Source organism: Rousettus aegyptiacus, unplaced genomic scaffold (assembly GCF_014176215.1).
Source record: "Rousettus aegyptiacus isolate mRouAeg1 unplaced genomic scaffold, mRouAeg1.p scaffold_m13_p_16, whole genome shotgun sequence".
Classification (NCBI taxonomy): Eukaryota; Metazoa; Chordata; class Mammalia; order Chiroptera; family Pteropodidae; genus Rousettus; species Rousettus aegyptiacus.
Window position 1 is genome coordinate 2,039,252 of NW_023416291.1, and position 21,369 is coordinate 2,060,620.

Below are 21,369 nucleotides of genomic sequence, written 5' to 3' on the forward strand. Positions count from 1 at the left end.
CCAACAGACAGGCCGTAGTGATCCCAAAGCAAAGTCGTCCCTGTCTCATGACCTTTACTCCCGAGCCAATGACAGACCCGATCTGAGAAAGTCACGTGAAGGAAACTGCCCTCGACTCCGCACAAGCTACGCGGTCGGCACGGAGGCCGGAGGCGGCCGGGGCACCGCGTGGCAGACGGAGGCGGGAGCACCCGCCGGTGTCGCAGCCCCTCCTCGCGAAACTCCGCGTCTGTCAGTCGACGCTGAAAAGGAGAGTTCGCTTCCCAAAACACCTATGGGCATTTTGAGGACAATGGAAACGAAACAAAGCCGACTCCTTCGACGTCACGGGGAGACAGGGAGAGGGCGGCGTGACCTCTCCAAAACCTCCCCACGCGGCCGCGCACCACGCCCGGGGAACGGCGTTCTGCGAGCCGGGCCCGCGAGGGATTTCAGAGAAACGGAACAGGAGACGCTCGTCCAGACGGTTTTAGGCTCCAGAGGACGGCGCCTTTGTAAAGCCGACCGCTGCTTGAGTTCTCCACTAGGGTCTGGGTGGGGAGGCCTCAGCCTGTGCACCAGCGAAGGCGCCATTCCCCGCCGCGCCCCTCAGACCCGTGCGCGAACGAAATCACGGCCCGGGCACGGCCAGACACTCACCAGACCGTCCCCACCGTGGATACTCGACTTAGTTTGAGAGAGTTTACCTATTCGAAATGTGTCTAGACTGAGAAATTGGATTTCGTAAAACTCTACAGACAAGAGCCAAGATTAATCCCAAATCTGGGAGCTGCTCTGTGGTGGCAGGGTCTCCTTGGAGCACCTGGCTCCCCTAACCTGGTTTCGCCACCAGTTGTGGCCGTCCACCTGTGTGGCCGCCCACCTGCGTGGCCTCATACCTGTGTGTCCCGCCCACCTGCGCGGCCGCTCACCTGTGTGGCTGCGGATGTGAACCCTCAGCGTCCCGCTGCTGGCGAACCTCTGGCCGCAGTACGGGCAGGTTTTCTCCTTCTCTCCTGTGTGCGTCTGGGTGGGGCGGGGGAAGGGGTCGAGGAGACATAGAAAGATCGGGTAAGCATGATTAAGTGCCTCTGACCAAATTCTTTCTTACAGGATTATAGCGCCTTAAAACGATTTAGTATCACACTGAGATTTTAAACCATTTATCATGGCTATTTCCACAGGTTAAAAAAAAAAACAAAACCTTAGAATTGTACATTTGGTACATTTGTGTTAATTTGAAAATAATTCTGCAGTTTACTTTTTAAGCGTTTATAAAGCCCCCATCTCAAAATGATTAACTGATACAAAACCAGTACACGCTAGCGAAACCGCACAATCAGAATGGGGTGACTGCCGCCAAGACGCGTGCCCCGAGAGGCCCTCTCACACTCCCTGGGTGCGTGCAGCTCCTGAGGGCAGACTTAACCTTGATGAAGTAATCTGCTACTTGCACTACGATGGTCTGCCCGGGCTAATTTTGCTGCAAAGAGGAATATAAATCCGATTTGACCTTCGATATCAGAAGCCACTAACTGATCAGTCCATTTGAAAGAACATTCCTGGCCTGAACATATCTTTTATCTGGGCATTATAAAAAATAAAAATAAAAAAAAAAAAACAGAAGGAAAGATAAACGAGTGTCATCGGAAGCGAGCTTTGACACCTCGCCCCTGTTAGGACGGACGTCATCAGACGTGAGGTCACACGTGCTGGCGAGAACGCGGCAAGATGGAGCCACGTGCACCGCCAGCGGGACCTGGGGCGGCCACCGTGGGAACGGGGGCGGAGGCGCCTCGAAAAGTTAAAAATCAAACGACACAAACTGAAGCGACCCCCACTTTTGTGTCGATGTAATTTACAACAGCGAAGGTAAGGAAACCGCTCGAATATCCGTGGACAGAGGAAGGGATGAAGATGTGCCGATGTGTACAATGGAATGCTACTCGGCCACAGAGAGCCAAAATCTGGCCATTCTGTGACGGCACGGGTGGACCTCGAGGGACTGAGGCTGAGTGATGTCAGTCGGAGGACAAATACCATAACATCTCGCTCATATGTGGAATCTGAAAAAACAGAAGAACGAATAAAGCAAAAAGATAAAAATAAGCTCGTGATAGATACAGAGAACAGAGTGGTGGTGACCAGGGGGTTGGGGCGCGGAGCGGGTGAAGGGGTGGCCTGCATGGTGACAGACAGTAACCGACTCCTGGTGGGGACCACTTCGCAAATGCACGATGTCAAACTACAACGCTACACACCTGAAGCTTGTAGAGTGCCGGAATTTTTTTAAAGCAATTTTTGATCAAATGTTAGAGAGTTCAAAGGAAACCCAACGACCTCTCCAGAAAGAGGGCAGAGCGTGAGGGCCGCGAACATGTCTCACGCCGGAGCAGCACGGTCCAGAGCAAACGAGGGTCAGAGCCCCGTCAGGCCTAGAGACTGGGGGTGCAGGGCCATTCAGTCCAGGAGGAGTTTGGCTGCACGTGTCGATCGACCTCTGAATTAGCTTTGAAAAATAACACTATTAAGATACCATTCAAATTCCTCAAAAAAAAAAAAAAAACCGTGTTAACTCAAAAACCTATTAAAATTGGTACGCTCCCACTGGCTCGTACTTTGACCATCCGTCCGTTGGCAGAGGTCAGGGGTGTGTGGAGTCACACCGAACTCCGCACTTGTTTTCATGTGAAAAACGTAAAAAATGAAGATCACAGACATCTTCTGAATAGTCGACGTGAATCATGCCTTTTGAGTCGACGCGTGGGTAAGCTCGCGTGAAGCCGGCCGCCCCGTGGCCACGAGCAGGCGCCCGCGCCGCGGCTTCGCTCACCTTCTTGTGGCTCCTGAGCACCGAGGGCGTCACGAAGGCCTTGCTGCACAGCTCGCACCGGTACTTCTTGTGCCTCTCGTGGACCACCTGCACGTGGACGTTCAGGGTGTCCTTCCGCTTGAAGGTGGAGTCGCAGTGATGGCACTTGAACGTCCTCTCGCCTTAGAAAATTAAAAGGTCAAGTGAGGGAAAAACAAGATGCACGGTAACGGGGTCCTGCTAACGCCCCCCCGTGTGCTCCGGATTCGGTCTTGCTTTCCCCCCAAAAAGTTGGCTTTCTAGCTTTAACGAATTATCATGACCATAAAAGGGAATTTTTCACAGCAAATTCTGGAGCCATATTTGCGACCACGGGGACGACCTTTGACCTTATCATACGCTCAGTCTCTTTGGCTGGAAAATGTGGGGCCTGACTTAGCGCCGCGAACTTTCCTTAAACTAAACGCAAGCTTCTAGGGCAGCGGGGGGGTCTGAGGTGAGGAGACTCTCTGGTGGCAAAAGGGTCGTATCGAGCAGCAGGAGAGGCCTCAGGGGCCCTCCCGACTCCCCCCCAGCTCCGCCGCTGTCCCTCGGGTGGACGGTGCACAGGGGCCTGGCCACCTGGGCCGGGGGCCGCCGGCAGGCGCGAGGGGCTCAGGACTTCTGATTCCCCGGCCTTCGCGCTCCCCGGCCTCAGCCGAAGCCACTCTCACTCGCTCGACCACAGAGGCGGTTTTCCGAGCCACGCGTCTGGGAGCAGCTGGGGAAAGCCTCGGTCGGCGTGCCAGCGAGTCTGTGGCGAGGGCACCCCCATAACTGCTGCTCGGACTGAAACAGAAAACATGCCCAGCACCCTAGGATGTCAATCGTTGCATGGAGACAGGACCAAAATGTCCATTTTTAGAACAAATTTCAAAGCTACCTTACCGAACACAGGAAATGCTTCCTTATGCACAAACTTGAAATAAGGGGGGTGGGGGGCACGGCAGGCGATAAAATGTGTCCTAACACGATCCTCCTTACTGGGAGATTGGAGCAGGGAAAGGAAGGCAGGCGGCAGCCCCGCCGCCCGCGCCGACTTACTGTTGTGGGTGAGCAGGTGCCTCTGCAGGGAGAAGGGGGTCCGGAACAGCGCCCGGCACGCCTCGCACTGGAACGGCCGCTCCTCCGAGTGCGTCTGCGGACCGAGACACCCCGCTCAGCGCGCTCCGGGGCCCGCGCCCCGCCCGACGCCCGCCTCCCCGACCCGGACCCAGGACGGAACACGCGCCGAGCTCGCGGCCGCGCCCCAAAATGCCGCCTCAGGTTTACACCGTGATTTTTATATAATAATTACAAATTAGCACATTTCTAGTTCTACAGACCAAATAGTAATTGCATGAGAGCAGAATAAAATTTTCACAGGGCCATTCACAATTAAAAACAATAACCTCGTCCGTCAGTAATGTGTATTGGTCCACAGTGACAGTATTTACTGGAAATGTTATTCTTCTTTGGATCAAGTACAAAGCAAGAAAACTTTCATGAAATTCAGGAGAAATACACAGATTAAACAAACAAACAAAAAATCGGGAGAAAATATCCCAGAGATACGTGGTTAGAACTATTCTTTTTCAGTAAAGGGTATCTCAAAAGTCTGTACATCATAAGCATATTACTGTCACACTGGGTCACACAAAAAGCCTACAGCCACAGAAAATGTGTCATCCAGCTGATTACAGGGTCTGCGAAATGATTTTTTTTACTGTGAGCTCTGTAACGGCTTCTTTAAAAGGCCTCCTTCTCACCAGAATGAATGGAAACTGGAGAGAGGTGGAAGAAACCAGTTTTTTTAAGCTCAGTACAAGGGAAGGTGGTTCGTTTCTCAGAGGGAAGCAGGAGTAAGACCCGCGGGTGACGGCCGTGGGGAACGCCCGCTCCGCGTGGCCCAGCCAGACCGTTCCGCTGCCTGAAAGCCACGACCCCATTAGCACGAAGCCGTGACCCCGCAGCCGGCCACCAAATCCCACAGCCTCAGTCACCCCTGAGGTGTTTGCAAGCCACCACCCAAATAGCTAAGTGTCAGCATCATCAGAGGACGTATTCTCAATGAAACTTCATAAAAAAGAATCCATTTTTCAACACAATCCAGATGTAAACTAAAGTCAAAAGATTGAAGTTTAGCGTTAGTTTCTTATTTTAAACATAAAACATCCAAGACAGGATATCAGGTTCAAAGTTTATATTCTACTGAAAATACTGCACTTCAGTATATTATCATTTCACAGTTCTCATTCATACGTTTCTAATTTTCATTGTTTCAGGTTTCTGGCATTTTCTAGTATGACACAAACTGTTATAAAAGAGAGAGGAGTGTCTTTTCTTCAAAAATGCAACAATTATTCATTTATTTTAACTCCAAATTTCTATTGCCTACTCACTAAGATGGTGGAAATCATTTAAAATTTCCGCATTGCAACCAAATATTTTAATATATAAAAAATGTGAAATATAATCAAACTAGAGAATTGATTTAATGATTCTAGAGGAATCATTAAATTCTTTCTTTCCTGCTCTTTCTACCAAAAAAGGAAGAACAAAATATGTCTGAATGAAATCATGCGTTTACACGAAGTATTTTTAAGAAAAATTTTTGTGACGAAAGGATGTTTTTTAATATATGATATTGATCTCAAGGGGACATAAAGAAGCAGAGGTAAACGGTCTGCTTGCTAACGTTAATTTGCCTAAAACGCCATGTAAAACGCTTGAGTAAAACCACAAAGGAGGCCGTAACCGACAGATATTAAAACATACTACGAACTGCAAATATTAAAATAGCAAGGGAACAGAAATTAAATGGAACAGAATGGAGTCCAAAAATAGATTTCTATGAGAGAAATTCGACAATGTGATAGCCATGGTTTTATGAATCGATATCTCATTCCGTACCCCAAAATAAATTCTTGATGGATTAATATACTACTATAAAAAAAAGAAACTAATGTGACTTTTGAAAACATTGATGAACATCTACATAATCTTGGAATAAGAAAAACTCAGAAGCCAAGACTCGGAAGCCATAAAACTCATAATTCACCTCACATCTGAAACCATAAACATGTAAAACTTCTTTATTCAAAAGAGGCGAGTTGATAGATGGGGCGAATATTAGAAACGAAAACAGCACGGAATTAACATTCACAGCAGCTGCAGAGCTCCTGGAAAGCAGTGAGAGAGTATCTACGCAGTCCGACAGGAAAACAGGCCGCAAGCACCTGCAAGCCCGTCTCAGACGGGGTGCAAGTCTCCAAGTCCCAACGGCGAGGCGAAGACGCGCCTCCCTGAGGGACACTCTCGTCACACAGCCACGCACATCTAAATGTCCTTCGCTCCAGGACAGGCAGGCAAAACCTGGTATTTTCCCCCCAGCACCGCCCCAAAGAACCCCCTCTCACACAGAACCCGGGCGAGAGGCGGGGGTTCCGGGAGACCTCCCCAGGGAGGGGGAGTCTCCCCGCGTGGGTGCCACACTGTGGACTCTCACGCCCCCTTTCCCAGGTCCCGCCCCCACCTACCTGCTCGGCCAGTGCCCTCTGCCCTCAGCATCTCACAGCTCACCCCCCACGCTCCAGCTGGCTCGTCACAGTGACGACGCCAAAGGCGCCGCAGAGGAGGACAGTGCCCGCTGCGCACAGGGCGGCCGGCCTTGGAATGCAGTGGTAGACGCGGTAATAACGAGCCAAGCTATCTGTACGAATAAAGTGTCCAGTTTCTAACACATTCAGGAAAGCCCAGAGTGTTCCCGGGGGCGGGGGCTGGACCTGTGGCAGGAGAGAGACAGTGGCCGGTGACAGGGACTGGCCACTCGGTTGCATAACTGGTTATTACCATGTGTTCCTGCGTGATTGTCAGGATTTATTCTCATGTCTACTGCAGAGAAAAAGAAAAAAAAAGCCAAAAGCTTGTACTTAAATTAAAAATAAAGAGACCTCCCCTCCCTCTCCTCCGACACGGCCCTTTGCAGCTGTGACAGCCAGGGGCGCACACGCCGCCAGGCTGGTCACATGAGCGGCTTCTGCCACCCGGGGCCGGGCGGGAGACGCAGAGCGGAGGGCAAAGCCAAGTCCCCTCCCTGGTGGGCTCGGAGCAGAGCTCGGGGCCGAAGCGCGAAGGCAGAGAGCAAGGCTTGGAGGCGAGAGAGAGGGCTGGGGGCCAGGCCCGCGCCAACAGGCTCCGAAGGGCGCCCAGCAGCCTCGTGGTGCAGACAAACACCGGGAGGAACAGTCTTTGCCGACGGCTCTGAAATTCGTGTTTGGGGGCGGGCGGCATGGGGTGGGGGGCAGGAGGGAGCTGCGGGGGAGGTTCCTGTGTTAGGGAACGAGAGGGAACTTGCGGCCTGGCGGTGAGCTCCAAGCCAAACACCCGTCTCGGGGCCAGGAAAGCGTTCGGAATATTAGCACGATGCAGTGTGTCTGAGCACGTCCTGCACACGTGCTTAGCTGTCAGGCTGACACACTCAGCTGCGCAGAGGGAATGCGGTGATTTGCCGGGGTGTCCCTGCTCACTAACCCGGTCACGAAGCCGGGAAAGAAGGACTGGAATGGCGGCGCGGAGCCACGCGCCGGGCCCTGCAGCTCCGGACGCCGCCGCGACCCTCCGTCACGGCCGCCGCGGAACCGAGGGCACTCGCTCTTGTTGGGGGGGGGGGTCGTCTTCTCATGGATTCGTCTACTCGGAAGACGTCTGCCACCCTGAAAAGGGGGCGTCCCGCCGCCGCGAATGTGCTTCTAGAACGCAGAGGAGCAAGTCCGCACGGCACCTTAAACGACGCGCGACTGCTCCACGCACGAGAAGCGGCAGCCGATGCGGGTTTGGAGGGAGACGTGTCTGATGGAATCCCGAGGGCCTGTCTTTTAGGCTCCAAATCGGCACCTTCCTGAGAGATTCTCGAGGATTTTTTTTTTTTTTACCCTGTAAAACTCATGCCCTACATTATGGTTTAGAATTTAATCCATGACTTCTTCAGAGAACGATCTGTCCTTTTCTTTAAGGTCTAATAAAATTTCACCTGGTCAAAGTCTGTTCTGCAGTGTCTTTCAAATTGTTGGACCATGACCAAAGAAATACGTTTTACAACAAAATCCAACACGTGTATCCACACACACACATGCAAATACACACAGACATGTGTTATTTCGTTAAATGGCCCTTATTCTTACACTGTCTGCTCCACTTTTAATGGCTGTGTGCGACCCCGTAAGTCGACTTCAGACCCGCAAGGCAGCCGCGGCCCAGGGTGTGCCAGTCGCGGGGTGAGCTGCTGACACAGGAAGCCCCGTGGGACCCTCCCAGGGCAGGCCGGGGTGGCAGTGCCTCGTAGGTCTCTAAGGTTCGCCTCCGGAAGGTCGTGTAAAGGGTCAAGAAAGAGAGTTCTTTATCTGAAAAGACACACCTCTGTTCCCCAGGAGCTGGCTCATGACTTCATCAGGACAAAAGCCCTCTGTACTCACTTCCGCCATCGAGCGAGCATGGCCAGCCCCAGAATCCAGCACAGGCCGGCCCATCTCAACCTGCCGCCCGCAGCAGGGGGCGCGGCTCACCTCAGCTGGGCTTCGCGTGAGATCCGACAGAGGACCGAGTGGAGCGCGGAGACTAACCGAGCTGTTTCTGTCTCTGTGGTTCTAAAACGTCTATCCGACTGTGATTTAGACAATCAAAGTCTACTCCGCATGCCCAATTTTTATTTTCACTAGATCCTAAAAAGAACTATGAATCTGGTCAAATAGTTGTCAGCAAGAATTAGGGGGAAGAAAGCTAATTTTGACCTTTTGTGCCTACATAACCGGTGAAGGGACAAAACAAGGAATCAAATTTAGAAACAGAAAGCACTCTTAAAATTCCACTATATGATGTCACGATCACAGTAAAAACTAGTATTCCCTTTTCAAGCGAATCTAAACAGTAAAAGAATTGACCCCCAAATAAGTCAAGTCAGTATAATAAAAATGCCTAAGTTTATAACCAAAAAAACAAAAAGAACTGAAACTGATCTATTTAGAATAACAAGCTCTGGTCATGCTAAAGATCAGTCTGACTCGCAGTGGGTTTTTTTCCCACTTTCCTTACGTATCCCTAACTGGCCATTAATGAATAATGACAAAAGAAAATTTTGATTTGCTTTTTTTCGCATAACCCTTGGAGACCGTTTCAGACCTTGCCCGTAGCCACACCAAACACACGCTGGGCTCATACCACAGTCAGCGGCACATCCGCCCGAGCAGAAGGATCGAATGCGCTCTCCACTTTGGAAATTATGGGCACCACTCTTTCTAGCCTTCCCCAGACATCGTTATTACTTTCACAGGATTTACGGCCTGAAGTGTGAGAGATGCTGCAAAAACCCTGTGCCAAATTCCCACGTGGCGCATAACCTAAGCCGAGCTGCGAAAAAACTCGTAAACGTGGGCAGATCAGTTTCCTCAAAGAAAGGAGCGAGAGAGTTCCAAGGCTGGAGCGGGACGCCGGCCAGGCACGTTCACGGCCAAGCGGTCCTACGCGGCAGCGGTGAGTGCGCCCGGACACACGGTGCTGGGTCAGACACAGGGGTGGCCAGAGGTGGCCAGAGAAGTCAGGCAGAGGCGACTCGAGACGCCAGCAGTCCACCCCGTTCATTCTTTGGTAAATCTGCCTTTTTCCTCCCCCACTTTAGACTGAATCCAAAATCGATATCATAACTTTTTAGATGATTTCAAAAGAGATGTCTCTGAAAAGCCCCAACAAATGCTGAAATAACTAATTCCAGTGGAATAGTCCAAGTAAGAAAACAAGGAACTAGTTATTTTAAAAGACACTATATACATGTGACTTAATAGCATGCTAAAATGTATCAGCCAAAATTAATAAGCAAATATTTATCACATCACATGTACATTTTAACATATATTTCTAAGATGCTGAACCTCTTTGGACAAACTTTATGAATTTGACTCCGACATTTTACATAAGTAAGATAAAAACTAGCACAAGAGCCAGAGTGAAGGCAACGTGTGGGAAAAGCAAACAGAAACCAACGGAGAAGACGAAGAGATGACTCGAAGGGCGGCCTCGTGGGAGGAGGACGCGGAGGCACGGAGGCCACGCCGAGCGAAGGCCGAAGCCCCGCCGAATGCCCGGGGGGCGGAAGCCTGCAAGGGCGGCGGAGGCCGTGGTGCCGGGAGCCTGCAGGCGCGGCGCGCACACGACTCGCACGGGCGGTGCGCATCCGCCAACGGCATCAGACCCCGGGGCGGCACTGGAGTTGCGCGTTGGTGGGAGGGACTGGAGTGGGAAGTGGCCGGACGGGGGGCACGGTGACGGAGACGGGCGGCCGGCGGGGTGGGGGCCGTGACGGCCGCGGCGCACAGGGTAGGAGCTTCGAGAACGGCTGTCCGGCTCCTCCGAAAAGGAGCCCAGGCTACAGAGAGAAGCAGGCGTCGTCCAGTGGTTTGGGCCTTAGCAGAAATAGGAAACTCCAAAAGATAGATTATCCGGGGCAAAAAAAGAAGGAAAGGTCATTGTGGGACCTGCTAGATTCACTGGGACAAAATGATGCGCAGTTACGTGTCAAATTGGTAATGAACGTGGGTCTGAAACTTGAGATTACAAAGAATAAACCCCGTGGAATTCATCGGCAGAGGTGACGGCAAAAGTCACGGCTGCAGCTGGCACCGGGGACACAGACGCGGCCCCCGGTGGGGTGGGGCCCCGGGTGCCCGGGGCAGCTGGCAGCCCCCGCACTGCGAGCTGCAGTGACGTCACGGATGGGACAGGAACGAGAGCGCCGACCCTCGTAGGAGGGGGGAAGACGCCGGAAAACGCCACGTGGCACTCGGCCTGTGAGGGCGGCGGTTTCCGCAGAGCGCGGGGAGCCGAGGGCCGCGGGCTCATGGCCGGAGGGGGGCGGTCAACGTCAGAGCAAGATCTTCTCGAACTATCCCAGCTACAGCCTGCCCGGATGTAAGAAATGTCCTTAAAAGGAAAACAGTTGGAAGTCAAGTCGGCAAATCGGCAGGGAAAAAGTGGCCACACCGATGAGCTTTTACCTTCTTGTGATTCTTGTACACGTTCCTGTGGGCGAAGCCCTTTCCGCAGAGCTTGCACTGGTAAGGCTTGTCCTCACTGTGTATGACTTTGTGGGCCCCCACTTGGTCGAGCCTCTTGAACGACTTATTACAGATCTCACAGTGATAGGGTCGTTTCTCTGAAAAATGAGTGGAGACAAGCTCATATCTAGAGAAACAGAAGGATAAAGGGAGAAGCAGCCTCGCCTCACATCACTTCTCATGGACGAGTCGGCTAAAACGTTCAGAAGCAGCTGAAAAAATCTACCACCCAAGCCATCTGGGTCAGGGGTGTGGGCTCAGCCACGAAGGAAATGCGAGCTTGTTCTTCAGGGACCGATAGGTGTGAGCCTATGTCAAGGTCACAACTCTGAACGGCAAGAGCGGCCCCACAGAGACGGACGTGAACGACAGACCTGCCCCCTGCTCGGTCGGGTGGACCCCGCACAGGCAGACGTCCGGTTATCTGAAGAAACTACACACTTAGTCATTGCGTCAAACCCGCATTTATACAACATTCACATAACACTGACAACTAGATAAAAAACAAAAATACTGTTTCAAGCAAAGCATATCTGCAGGCCGCCTGTTTTGACCTATTTTCATTTGCCAAAATATCTATTACCTCTCACCAACCAACATGGATGTTCAAAAACATTCTGACTTCAATGGCCTCAAACTATAGACATGCTGAACTCTAAAAGAGACTGCGGAAAGCGGAAATTATTTTCGGAGCTGTTTTCTTTTGAAATCTGTATAACAGACGTAGAGTACGGACTTGCTTCAAATGAAACTATGGTTTCAAAAACTTACATTTTCAAACTGTATTTACAAACATCTCACTAACGTTTGTCAGTACCTTACTTAAACGTAAAGGCACCCGGAATGCAGGCGCCGGAACGGCAGACCCCACACCTCGGCGTCGGGGCCTCTGCTGGAACAGCACGTGCATGAGCTCGTTTAACCTTCGCGGCAGCTCTGAGGGTAGGAACCGGCATCCGGTCCCACGGATGAAGAATACGGACACCGAGGCTCAAGGAGGCGCACGTGAGCATTTAAACTGGGCTCTGAAGATCTTCTAAATCGTGCAGTCCAGACACCTTTGCTCTTTGATTAAGTCACTGTTAAGTAACTTATTTGAAACCACACGGCTAGTCAACGGCCAAGCTAAAACTCACAGCCAGGTCTCCTGACAACGACTCCGAGAGCTCCTGAATATGGCAAAGTGAATCTTTTGTAGTGACTTGAATATAAATGAAAAAAAAAGGGCATTTTACCTGAGTGGGTGATCATGTGACGTTTGAGCTGATTGGCGGAAATAAATTTCTTCATACATTCTTGACAATCGAATATCTCATGAATCTGCAAAAAGTTGAATTGACAGTTAAATCAGCTGTCAAAGCCAAATAAATCAGATAGAACTCAAAGTATAAACATGTGGAAAGTTGTTAGTGCACTATGCAGCCTACATATTATAATTCAGCCCTAATTTGTTCATACTATTCTATATAAAGTGAAATTGCAATAAACATAAGTTACCTAGTGAAAAACATTTAAAAATATATGACTGCACAGTTTAAATATGTAATACTGCTGACCTATTTAGTACATATTAAATTTATACTCTCTCTAAAAAATTACACTAGTATTTATACATATTTTCTGTTATGCACAAATTTATAGAAGTGGAAATATGTAAGCTGCAGGTCATCATATTCCCTTCAATAGTATTTTAAACTTAACTGTACATAGTACAGAACAAAACATTAAATCCCATAAGAGAAGATACATGATTCTAAAAAACACTTAGCTCACAGTAAACCTCTAGCACAACCAGAACACAACTAATACAGAAGTCAGAACCGAATCTTAAGTTTGGTTCTTTCCCTCCCCGACGTGAAGTCTGAGAGACTGGAGAGGCGGCGTGAGAAGCGTACAGCGGACTCAGCACAGGGTCCTCGGAGGACCGTCCCGCGGGAAGCCTGCATTAGAGCCACCGGTCACCCCAAGGAGCAAGAGCATCGCACTGTTTTGCTGAAGATTTAAAACCTGTTTTGGTGAAGTCCTGGTCTTTGCTTCGACCTCATTAAACGTAGAGCTAACAACACGAAATCGCAGGCCAGCAAAGTCCCGTCTGCGAGGAGCCGAGACGCCGAGGCTGCCCACAGCGAACAGGACGACTCGGGCCTCACACGGCGACAGGCCACGGCAGAGGCCCCGGCCTAGCACAGCAGCGGGCTGGGCGACGAGGGGGAGACAGGGCTGGCTCCTGGTAAACTGCCCTTTGACCTCCGCGGCCACGGAAAGGAGGGCAGGGCCGGGAAGCGGGACCCGACGCAAGGCTAAGGGCAGCCAGGTGAGCCCGCTGTGCCTGAGTTCCTAATGGCGGGCGAGGGGCTGCCGCCCGCCCCCTGCCTGAGTCGCAGCTGACTCCCGGCGAGGCTGTACACTCAGCCGCCCACAGCAGGGGCAAGGTGGACAGCAGGGCAGAAGCAGAGAGACGTCCGTCCCCTCGTGGGACTCACACCCCTGCCCAGCCGCAGCAGACCTCGTGGGGTCGGGGACGTGTGGAGCCCGTGGGACCCGCACGAGCACTCAGAAGGCGAGCACCCCGCGGCGCAGAAGAAGGACTGTCGGCCCGAGGCGGTGTAGAGGCAGCCTGGTTCACCACCCGAGGCCCTCACGGTGGCTTCGGCGGAATGACTATGTTTGAGGAGCAGTAAGAACGGGTTTATAGTCTTAAACTCTGTTTCTGTAATGCCTACTATATAACTTTCATTACAAGATACGCTAAGACAATAGGCCTTCTCAGACATACGTAGATGAAACGCAGTTCACTTTTTTCATTTTTAATGTTAAATTTTAATTAGTATATATAATTTTTAAAATTATTAACACATGTAAAATGGCAGCTGTTAAAGAAAATGCTGCAGAATAGTATTCATATTTGTTCACTTCTTAACTCCCATGGCTTCTGAAACATGAAATATTTAAAGGTTGAATTGAATGGATATTCCCCCAAATTATAAGATACAGCCTTTACTGAGCATGAAAGCATTTTTGCATCAACTATCCTATTTATAGTGAAAAACCAAGATGAAACTATTTTCAAAACTCCTAAATAGGTTTAATAAATCAATCAGAATAAAATGAAAATGATAGGTAATGCTATTTACTTGTGCTTAATGCTAAGTAAAGCACAGTCTGTAAAATGTCCAGCTTCATCAATTGATATGGAGGCTAATAACTTAAATTTGCAGCCCCAAATCAAATAATATCCAAGAAGTATCATAATATGTGGTACTAGAATGTAGGAAAGTCCATAGTAATGTTGGATTCTGTGCTAGCCTATAATGTAAACTGGCGTCGTCATAAAGCACCATCTACTGGCAAGATGAAATAGTGCAACCAAGCTCTATTAGACATTAGACACATACAACTAGGAGGCGTTAGTAAAAGCTGCCTACGGCTCGAGAAAGGCGAGGTTAGAGGAGCTGTGCTGGAAGGGAGGGGGTGCCGCACTGCGCAAAGTAGCTATCAGTATTACGCAGAGACAACCTAGGTGCTGTGCTCCCCCACCAGGCAGCCTTCAGATCCACCAAGAAAAAGAAAGTTTGTATACTGCTGAGAAAATAAGTGGAAAAGAGGATACTTTCCGCAGCACCTATACTAAAGCTGGATTCATACAGAGAAGATTAGCATGGCCCCCACACAAGAATTACATGCGAATTCTTGATGTGTTCCATATTTTTAAACACTTTTATAAAATAACCATTTGGAAACCGAAAAAAAAAAAAAAAGAGTTGCATGACAGAGAAGAAATAAAAAAGCACTGGTCAGTTCAATGTCACACTTAATAAATGAGAAAACAAGATTTCTGGTCAAGATGGAGAACATGGTGCTTGCCTCCTCTCACAACCACAACATTAAAGTAAACTACAGAACAGCTATCCCTGATGTGAACGAAACCCTAAATTCTGTTTCGACTCTATACTACCGTAAATTCTATTAACCAGTTGCTAATGTTTTTAGAGTTAATAATTGCCATTTACTTTTCATATTAACTTTCCACATAGAAATAATTACTTAGTAAGTTTTATACTAGTCATAAAATAAACCAAGTTTATTGTCTCCCGATATGATGATGTTTCTGCTATCGACACTCTGACATGCCTGTACTTCGTATTTAGCTCTTTAGAATGATGGAGCTTTGTCTCTGTTACACCAGACTTAGCTATTTATTACCTGCATCCATTCTGATGGCTAAATGCCCCTGTAGAGCATATTACAAATACACAGAAACACTTCCTGAGCAAACAGCAAGCTCGAAACCAGGGGAGGCTTTGCAGGGGAAGCACTTAGGCAGACGGGACCCTTTGCCTTGAAGAAATATTTCCACTAACTGTGAACAGTAACACAAAACATTCTTTTGCAAGAGTTTATCCTTCTCCGTATTGGTCTTGCATTTTAGAGTACGTTCGTACTTAAATTAATGACAAAGGCCTTTCCTTACGATATAAAAAATCAGCTAAACGTTGACGTGGCAGACACCACGAATGACTAAAAGCAGCCCAGCCTTCACCTGACTGACCTTTCTGTGTTCCTGCAGGCTTGACGGTGAAGAACACTTCTTACCGCACACGGAGCATACGAGCTTTCTCTTAGGATCTCCTGAAACAGAAACAAAATGCCGCCATGGTTTAACTGAGAGTATTAAGAGGAGATGCGCATTTCAGATTCAACGTTTCTAGGTGTCTCTCTCCTTTCCCGTCTTCTGTTCTCCATCCTGGAACTGGAGGCCTAGCCCCTCAGAGAGGAAACACGGGGAGAGCTGACGATCGTCCCCGAAGACCGCACATAAACGCGATTTCCCAGAAATACAGAACCTCACAGTCGGCGTCCACAGAATCCACGCAGACGAGAAGGATGGGACGCGGGTTAGGAAGGCAGCCCCTTCGCTCTGCGTCCTGCGTAACTGTGGGGGTTCCCCGCCTGCCGGCTTCCCCAAGTTCAAGGACAGCCGCACCTCCGAAGCCATAACTAGACTTTATGCTAATTTCGTTTTCCTGTATTCGGGGCAGTCTGATATTTGACGTTCAGATTCGACCCTCGAACATATGCAGAAACACACGACTCACAAAGGAAGGGAGGCGATGCACGGGACGACTGCTGTCCTGGCAACGCGGCCCCTCGGACGCCCCGGCGCTGCTCGGAAAACCCGCCCGCCACGCGGCGCTCGGCTTCTGCAGGAAGAGGTGGCGCGCGCCGCAAACCCCGGCTTCTCCCTCCCCAGCACCGTCGAGCCACACCACTGGCTGGGCACACGCGTCGCCGGCGGCGGGAAAGCAAGACCTTCTCCCTCCCGGAAGGCCTTGGGAAGGGTTCCGCAGCCGCGCGTGTGAACGCCGCCTGGCCTGCCCTTCTGCCTACGAACCGTTCCCGGCCCGAAGGCTGTGCAGGTCCCCAAGGAAAGGGAGGAGCCAGAGAGCGGTGATGGACAGGGACAGATTGGGGCCAGCCCCAGCGACAGGTGCAGGACGGCCGAAAGCGGTAAGCTCCACGCGTTACGTAATCCACAATGCAGAGAAATAAAAAACTTCCTTTTGTAAGTCGTTTCCTACCAAATCGCCATGAGCTTCCGGAATGAGAAACATTACAATATCCATGGCCAACGACAAGAAGCCTCAACGCTTCCTGATGCTCAGAGCACAGCCTGCCGGCCACAGACCCAACGAGCAAGAGCCCGAGTTTCCAGGGACAGCCTCGGCGAGCATCTGGGTTTTCACTTAGTGCAGCAAAGTTAACTTTCAAAATGACACGAAAGATCTGTTACACGTCACTGCAGACAAAGACGAAGAAAATGAACAGCGGCGTTTTAGACATAACAGCTTAAGAAAGAAACTATGAAGATGGATCTGTCGAGAAGTTACGCCTGCTCTCGGCCAGCACAGGGGAGGCCCGTGTACAATTAATGCAGAAACATGCCACCTTCCCTAACCCGGCCAAACGTTCTCCAAAGAGAAAGGGAGAAATCAGAGCACGGTCAAGCCCGAGGGTCGGACGCCAGCCTGAAGCCGCGTTTCACGGGGCCACACCTCCCACCCCCAGGGCTGTCATGCTCAACGGGCAGCCCGAAACCCGCTGCGTGAAGTGGGGCCAGGAGCGGGTGGGGAGCTCCGGGAACCCCGCCTCCTTGGAGGAAAAGGCTCTGGGGAAATAAAAAGCCAACCGGGCCAACCCAGCCATCTGGCCACCTCTGTGCAACGGCTTTGCTCCCTGAACTAAAATACGTTTACCGCGCGCCAAGCAGGTGAAGTCGAAACGGCGGCCATGTTTTGTTTGTTTAACGGTCTGTCCAGCCATTCAAAGGAATTCAATTGGTATCTGCTTTATCAATCCAAACATTCAATTCCTAGGCCAAAAAGTAGCCAGTAATTTTCTCCAACAGAGGAGAAACATAAGCATTACGAAATAGACTCTTACTGTAAAAAGATTAAGGCAGAAGGGCGTCCCTTAAGGGTTTTAGAGGACAGCTCCTCTACTAGCCGGGAAATTTCACATGCTGAAACGCTGAAATTATTATGTAAAAACATTCCCTCTCGGTGCACCTGACGGCCAAGCACAACCAGATTCCGGCGCGGGCCTGCGGTCACGGTGAGCCCGGAGACGGGGCCACGGCTGGGACGGCCTCCCCCGGCCCCGCGGCGATGGCTCACCCGCGTGGACGTTTTCCTGGTGTCTCCTCAGGGCCTCCTTGCTCTTCAGCCTCTTCCCGCAGCTGTCGGCCTTGCACACGAACCTGGCCTTGCTCCGGCAGGCCTCCTGCTGCTGCTCGCAACTACGGGACAGGGGGAGGCCGGTGAAGACACCCCAGCAGGCGCTGACGCCGCCTCCCGGCGGGCTTCCGCAACGCACGCTCCCTGGGGAGGAGCCGGGGTCACCCGCGCATTTGCCGGGCAGGTGAGAAGGTGTAGATTCCGTAGCCAGGGACAGGAAAGCAGCCGAGGAGCCTGAACGCGGGTGTGCCCCCCAGGGACCCGCGATCACACAATGCCATCCGCACACTCAGACGCCAAACCTGGACGCCGAACTGAACGGGGAGCTGCCCGCCGAGCGCTGCGAACTCCGGGAAGCGTCCTGCGGGCCGGTTCTCGCCGGGCACTGGAGAACGCTGTGGGAGACAGAAAAGGAAGGGAAACTGGAAACCTGAGCAAAACGTGCGAAAACCTCTCACTCGGAATAAAGCCTGTGTGTGACCTCTCCTTTCATTCCTTCTTTCGCCCTTTAAAATTTTTAGTAGTTAACCTAACTTAACTGTAAGACCCAGCTCAGCAAAAGTATCTTTGGGGTGGAATATGTCATATTAAATTCAATAAAAGCCGACAGGAATGAAGTTTTGAAGCCTATTTGTTAAAGAGTATATAGCCCTTGTTTTAAGCTCCTATAACAGAATTTCCAAATGTTTAATTGCTCATTATAAAAATTAAACGTTTTCAGTTTTGAGCAGAAATTTTTCATCTCCAATTTCATAAGCAAAAGTAGATGCATATAACATACGGCAAAAGTCTCAGTATGAGATTTCGCGTATTTCAGAGCCTTCAATGAATCAACAATGCCACATTAAGTCTACGTTAAAGACTGCTTGCTCATATGCAAAGTGACTTTCTGTTAGAAATACGTTTACAGATTCCTTGCTCTGAGTAATTCACGATCCTGTGCAGTGACATGCATTGCTGACGTGAGCACTTCGACGACAAAGGGCGCAGAGCAAGTGTGGGCTCCTTTGCTGCGTCTCATCGTCACTTCCTGGACACGCTCGTCTCCAAGCGACCCCTCCACACTGTGGCAGGAACACTGCCTCCCGGCACCTCCCCGGTTCCTCCCTCTCGGAACTGCCTCCACTTCCTAAACTTCGCTTTTACAGATTTCAGAGGGAATACGCCATGACAGCTGGAACGTGATCTGTCACCTCGAAGCGCCCGCTGACTGATGCGTATCTGCATTTCAGATGAGTAAACCCATGGGCTTGATATTTAATAGCAAGTTATCGAGCGGACGAAGGCTGCTTAGCATGAGCCATGGTTAACTGTTAAGCGCATAATGGGAATGTTTCAAAACCCGGCATGCTACGCGGAGGACAGAGGAGTTAGTGGCAAAGACAGTGGACGCCTGACCCCTCTGTCCAGGACTGTCTCACATACACGGGCTAGAAACCGAACGCGGTGGGTAAACAACGCGTTAGCGCGTGGCGTTAAAGACGGCCTGGAATGCACGCACTGTCTCTGCAAAGCCTGCTTCACCGGGAACGCCTTCCCGCACGGCTTGCACGTGAGCCCCTTGTCCTCGGCGGGCGTCTGGTGCAGTGTCCGAAGGTGCTCGGCGAGGACCTCCTGGCTGGCGAAGCTGCACTCGCACTGCGGACACGCGCCGTCCTCGTCACGGCCAAGGCCATCTGCACACGCACCAGGGCACAGAGGCACGAGACACAAGTTAAGAGCCGCGAACTGCCCAGTTTCCTCCTCCTTTTAAAATCAAATTACTCGTGTTTAGTGGCATCGGATTAGTAAATTCTTACTGTCTCTGAATATTAACAGTGTTCTCTATGAAAAATAATAGGAAGTGTTATTATAGAGAAACACATTATTTTTAAAAATCATTTCACTTGTGTTCTACCAAATTAATACAAAATCTATTTTTCATTTACCTTATAAAGTTAAGTCTTCACTTCAGTGAGCTTTCACAAATGTCAAACTAGAAAGCAAAACTTTTCCCTGATGGGTCACCTTAAGTTCACGTTTGGCTGCACGAAGAGACAAAAGCAGCCTGGGAGAACTGCATCGAGTCATCGGGGGTTCGTCACGTACATGCGAGCAAAGGCCCTGGTCCCACACACCGCGCTCAGGGTGGCCGGTGTGGGAGGCCCCCCGCCCCGGCCGCACTGGCACGGCTCTCCCCAGGTTACCCCGCGCGCCATTTAAACGACATGTTTTCTTCCTGATTATCGAACGAGATCCGATTTTGAAAAGGCAGAAAATACGAAAAAAGTACAAATCACTCGCAATCCCGTAATGACGCGACCACGGCCGCCCTCTGCGTCTGAGCCTGGCCTGTGCTTTGTGCATTCACACCACGCGGCCACGGGGGAGCTACACCTGTGACCACACTTCTTTTCCATTTAACATTGTCTCCAGTCAAACGTTTAAAAAAAAAAAAAAAAAAAAAACACTTCAGGTTCCGTAACTCATTTAACAAAACTCTCCATCGTTCTGGGGCGTCTTGGTTTCTTTTGCTAGTTTTTTCGTGGTTTTGGTTTTGGGTTTCGTTTCTTGTTTTCATAAACAAAATCCTGAATTCTAAAATAAAAATAGTACCAGTGTGGGTACCTACATTGTATGTTTTAAAATGTATTTAAGCTTCTGTTGATTCTTTTTACAAAAACATTGGAAATTGACCTTTTGTTAACTAAAGAAAAATCTGGGTGGTAATAAATAAGTAGGAAATTTTAAGCTAAAATAATGGACAACAACAACATGCCCTGGGGTGATGGCGAGGAAAAAGTAAACCCAAAAACAAAGGAAACACGGAATAACACAGGAACGATTCCCTTCACCCAGCATCTGACATCCCAGCGTCATGCGCATGTGGAAAACGGAGCAGACAGCCGCCCACATCGCCCCTTAAATGACCCAACTAAAATAAAGAAGCAGAAGCACAAGACGGCAATGCGAAGACTACTCACTCTTTCTCACCGGGGACATACAGTTAGAACAGGAAAGGCATATTAAAAAAACATTACTACCATGGCGAGTACGGAAACCAGCGTCACTTTTGAAGTGGCCTTGCTAACCAAAGTGCAAACACACCCCGAAGTAAGTATCAGCCTATTACAGCAGGTGGAGACCTATGACCTCGCACTCCCCGTCAGGAGTAAAACACCACGGAACAGAGCTGGGGCCCAGTGACAATGGGCGACTCCCCCGCGGGTGACAAACGAGGGTGATCTGTCTCCTGGATCACAGGACTGGCGTAAGCAGGTCCGACCTGTGCTCATCACCAGTTTGTCACCCCATACCTAGGACAACCCAGAAATCCGCCAGGCCTCCGTGCTCAGAACAGAAAGACGTCCAGAAGCTCCAGGTCCTCAGAGAGTCTCAGCCTGGAGAGAGGCCCGGCAGCCGGGCAGCCGCGGACAGGCTCCGCCCTGCCCCCCCCCCCCCCCCCCCCGACGTGCTGGGGAGAAGGCGGGTCTCAGAGGCCGGAGCGGCCCCTTCGCAAGGCAGATTCAGGGCCAGAGGCGAAGCCCTCATGCCCGCTCCACCCGCCGCCCCAGAGAGAGCGAGGAGCTGCCTGTGACCTTGGTCGTGCGGGGCACACCTGTCACCCACGCCCAGCACACTCGTCCTGCTGGAAGAAAGGCGGGCACACCGCCGGACCCCCCCTGACAGCGGCGCCGACCGAGCCAGCTCTGCGAGAAGCCCTGAGCGCGCTCCTCCGGCG

General features: G+C 50.7%; 1 protein-coding gene and 1 non-coding gene across 4 annotated transcripts in view; one reads left to right on the top strand and one right to left on the bottom strand.

The window, feature by feature from the left end:
- Positions 1-1,023: 1,023 nt before the first annotated feature.
- Positions 1,024-21,369, bottom strand: part of PRDM5 (PR/SET domain 5) — a 52,686-nt gene continuing 32,340 nt past the window's right edge. Inside the window, exons 5-14 of one of the 3 annotated variants that reach the window (XM_036233440.1) lie at positions 19,150-19,324; positions 17,951-18,043; positions 17,589-17,710; positions 15,464-15,543; positions 12,150-12,234; positions 10,855-11,012; positions 3,875-3,968; positions 2,813-2,973; positions 2,241-2,488; positions 1,024-2,045 (exon numbers count right to left, since the gene is read on the bottom strand). In XM_036233440.1, coding sequence (XP_036089333.1) covers positions 2,285-2,488; positions 2,813-2,973; positions 3,875-3,968; positions 10,855-11,012; positions 12,150-12,234; positions 15,464-15,543; positions 17,589-17,710; positions 17,951-18,043; positions 19,150-19,324 — 1,172 coding nt within the window. In that variant the 3' untranslated portion in view covers positions 1,024-2,045; positions 2,241-2,284. The other 2 variants (XM_036233439.1, XM_036233441.1) reach the window with 2 other exon arrangements.
- LOC118612815 lies at positions 14,521-14,624 on the top strand. The gene has a single exon (XR_004955074.1). It is a non-coding gene; the product is annotated as a U6 spliceosomal RNA (small nuclear RNA).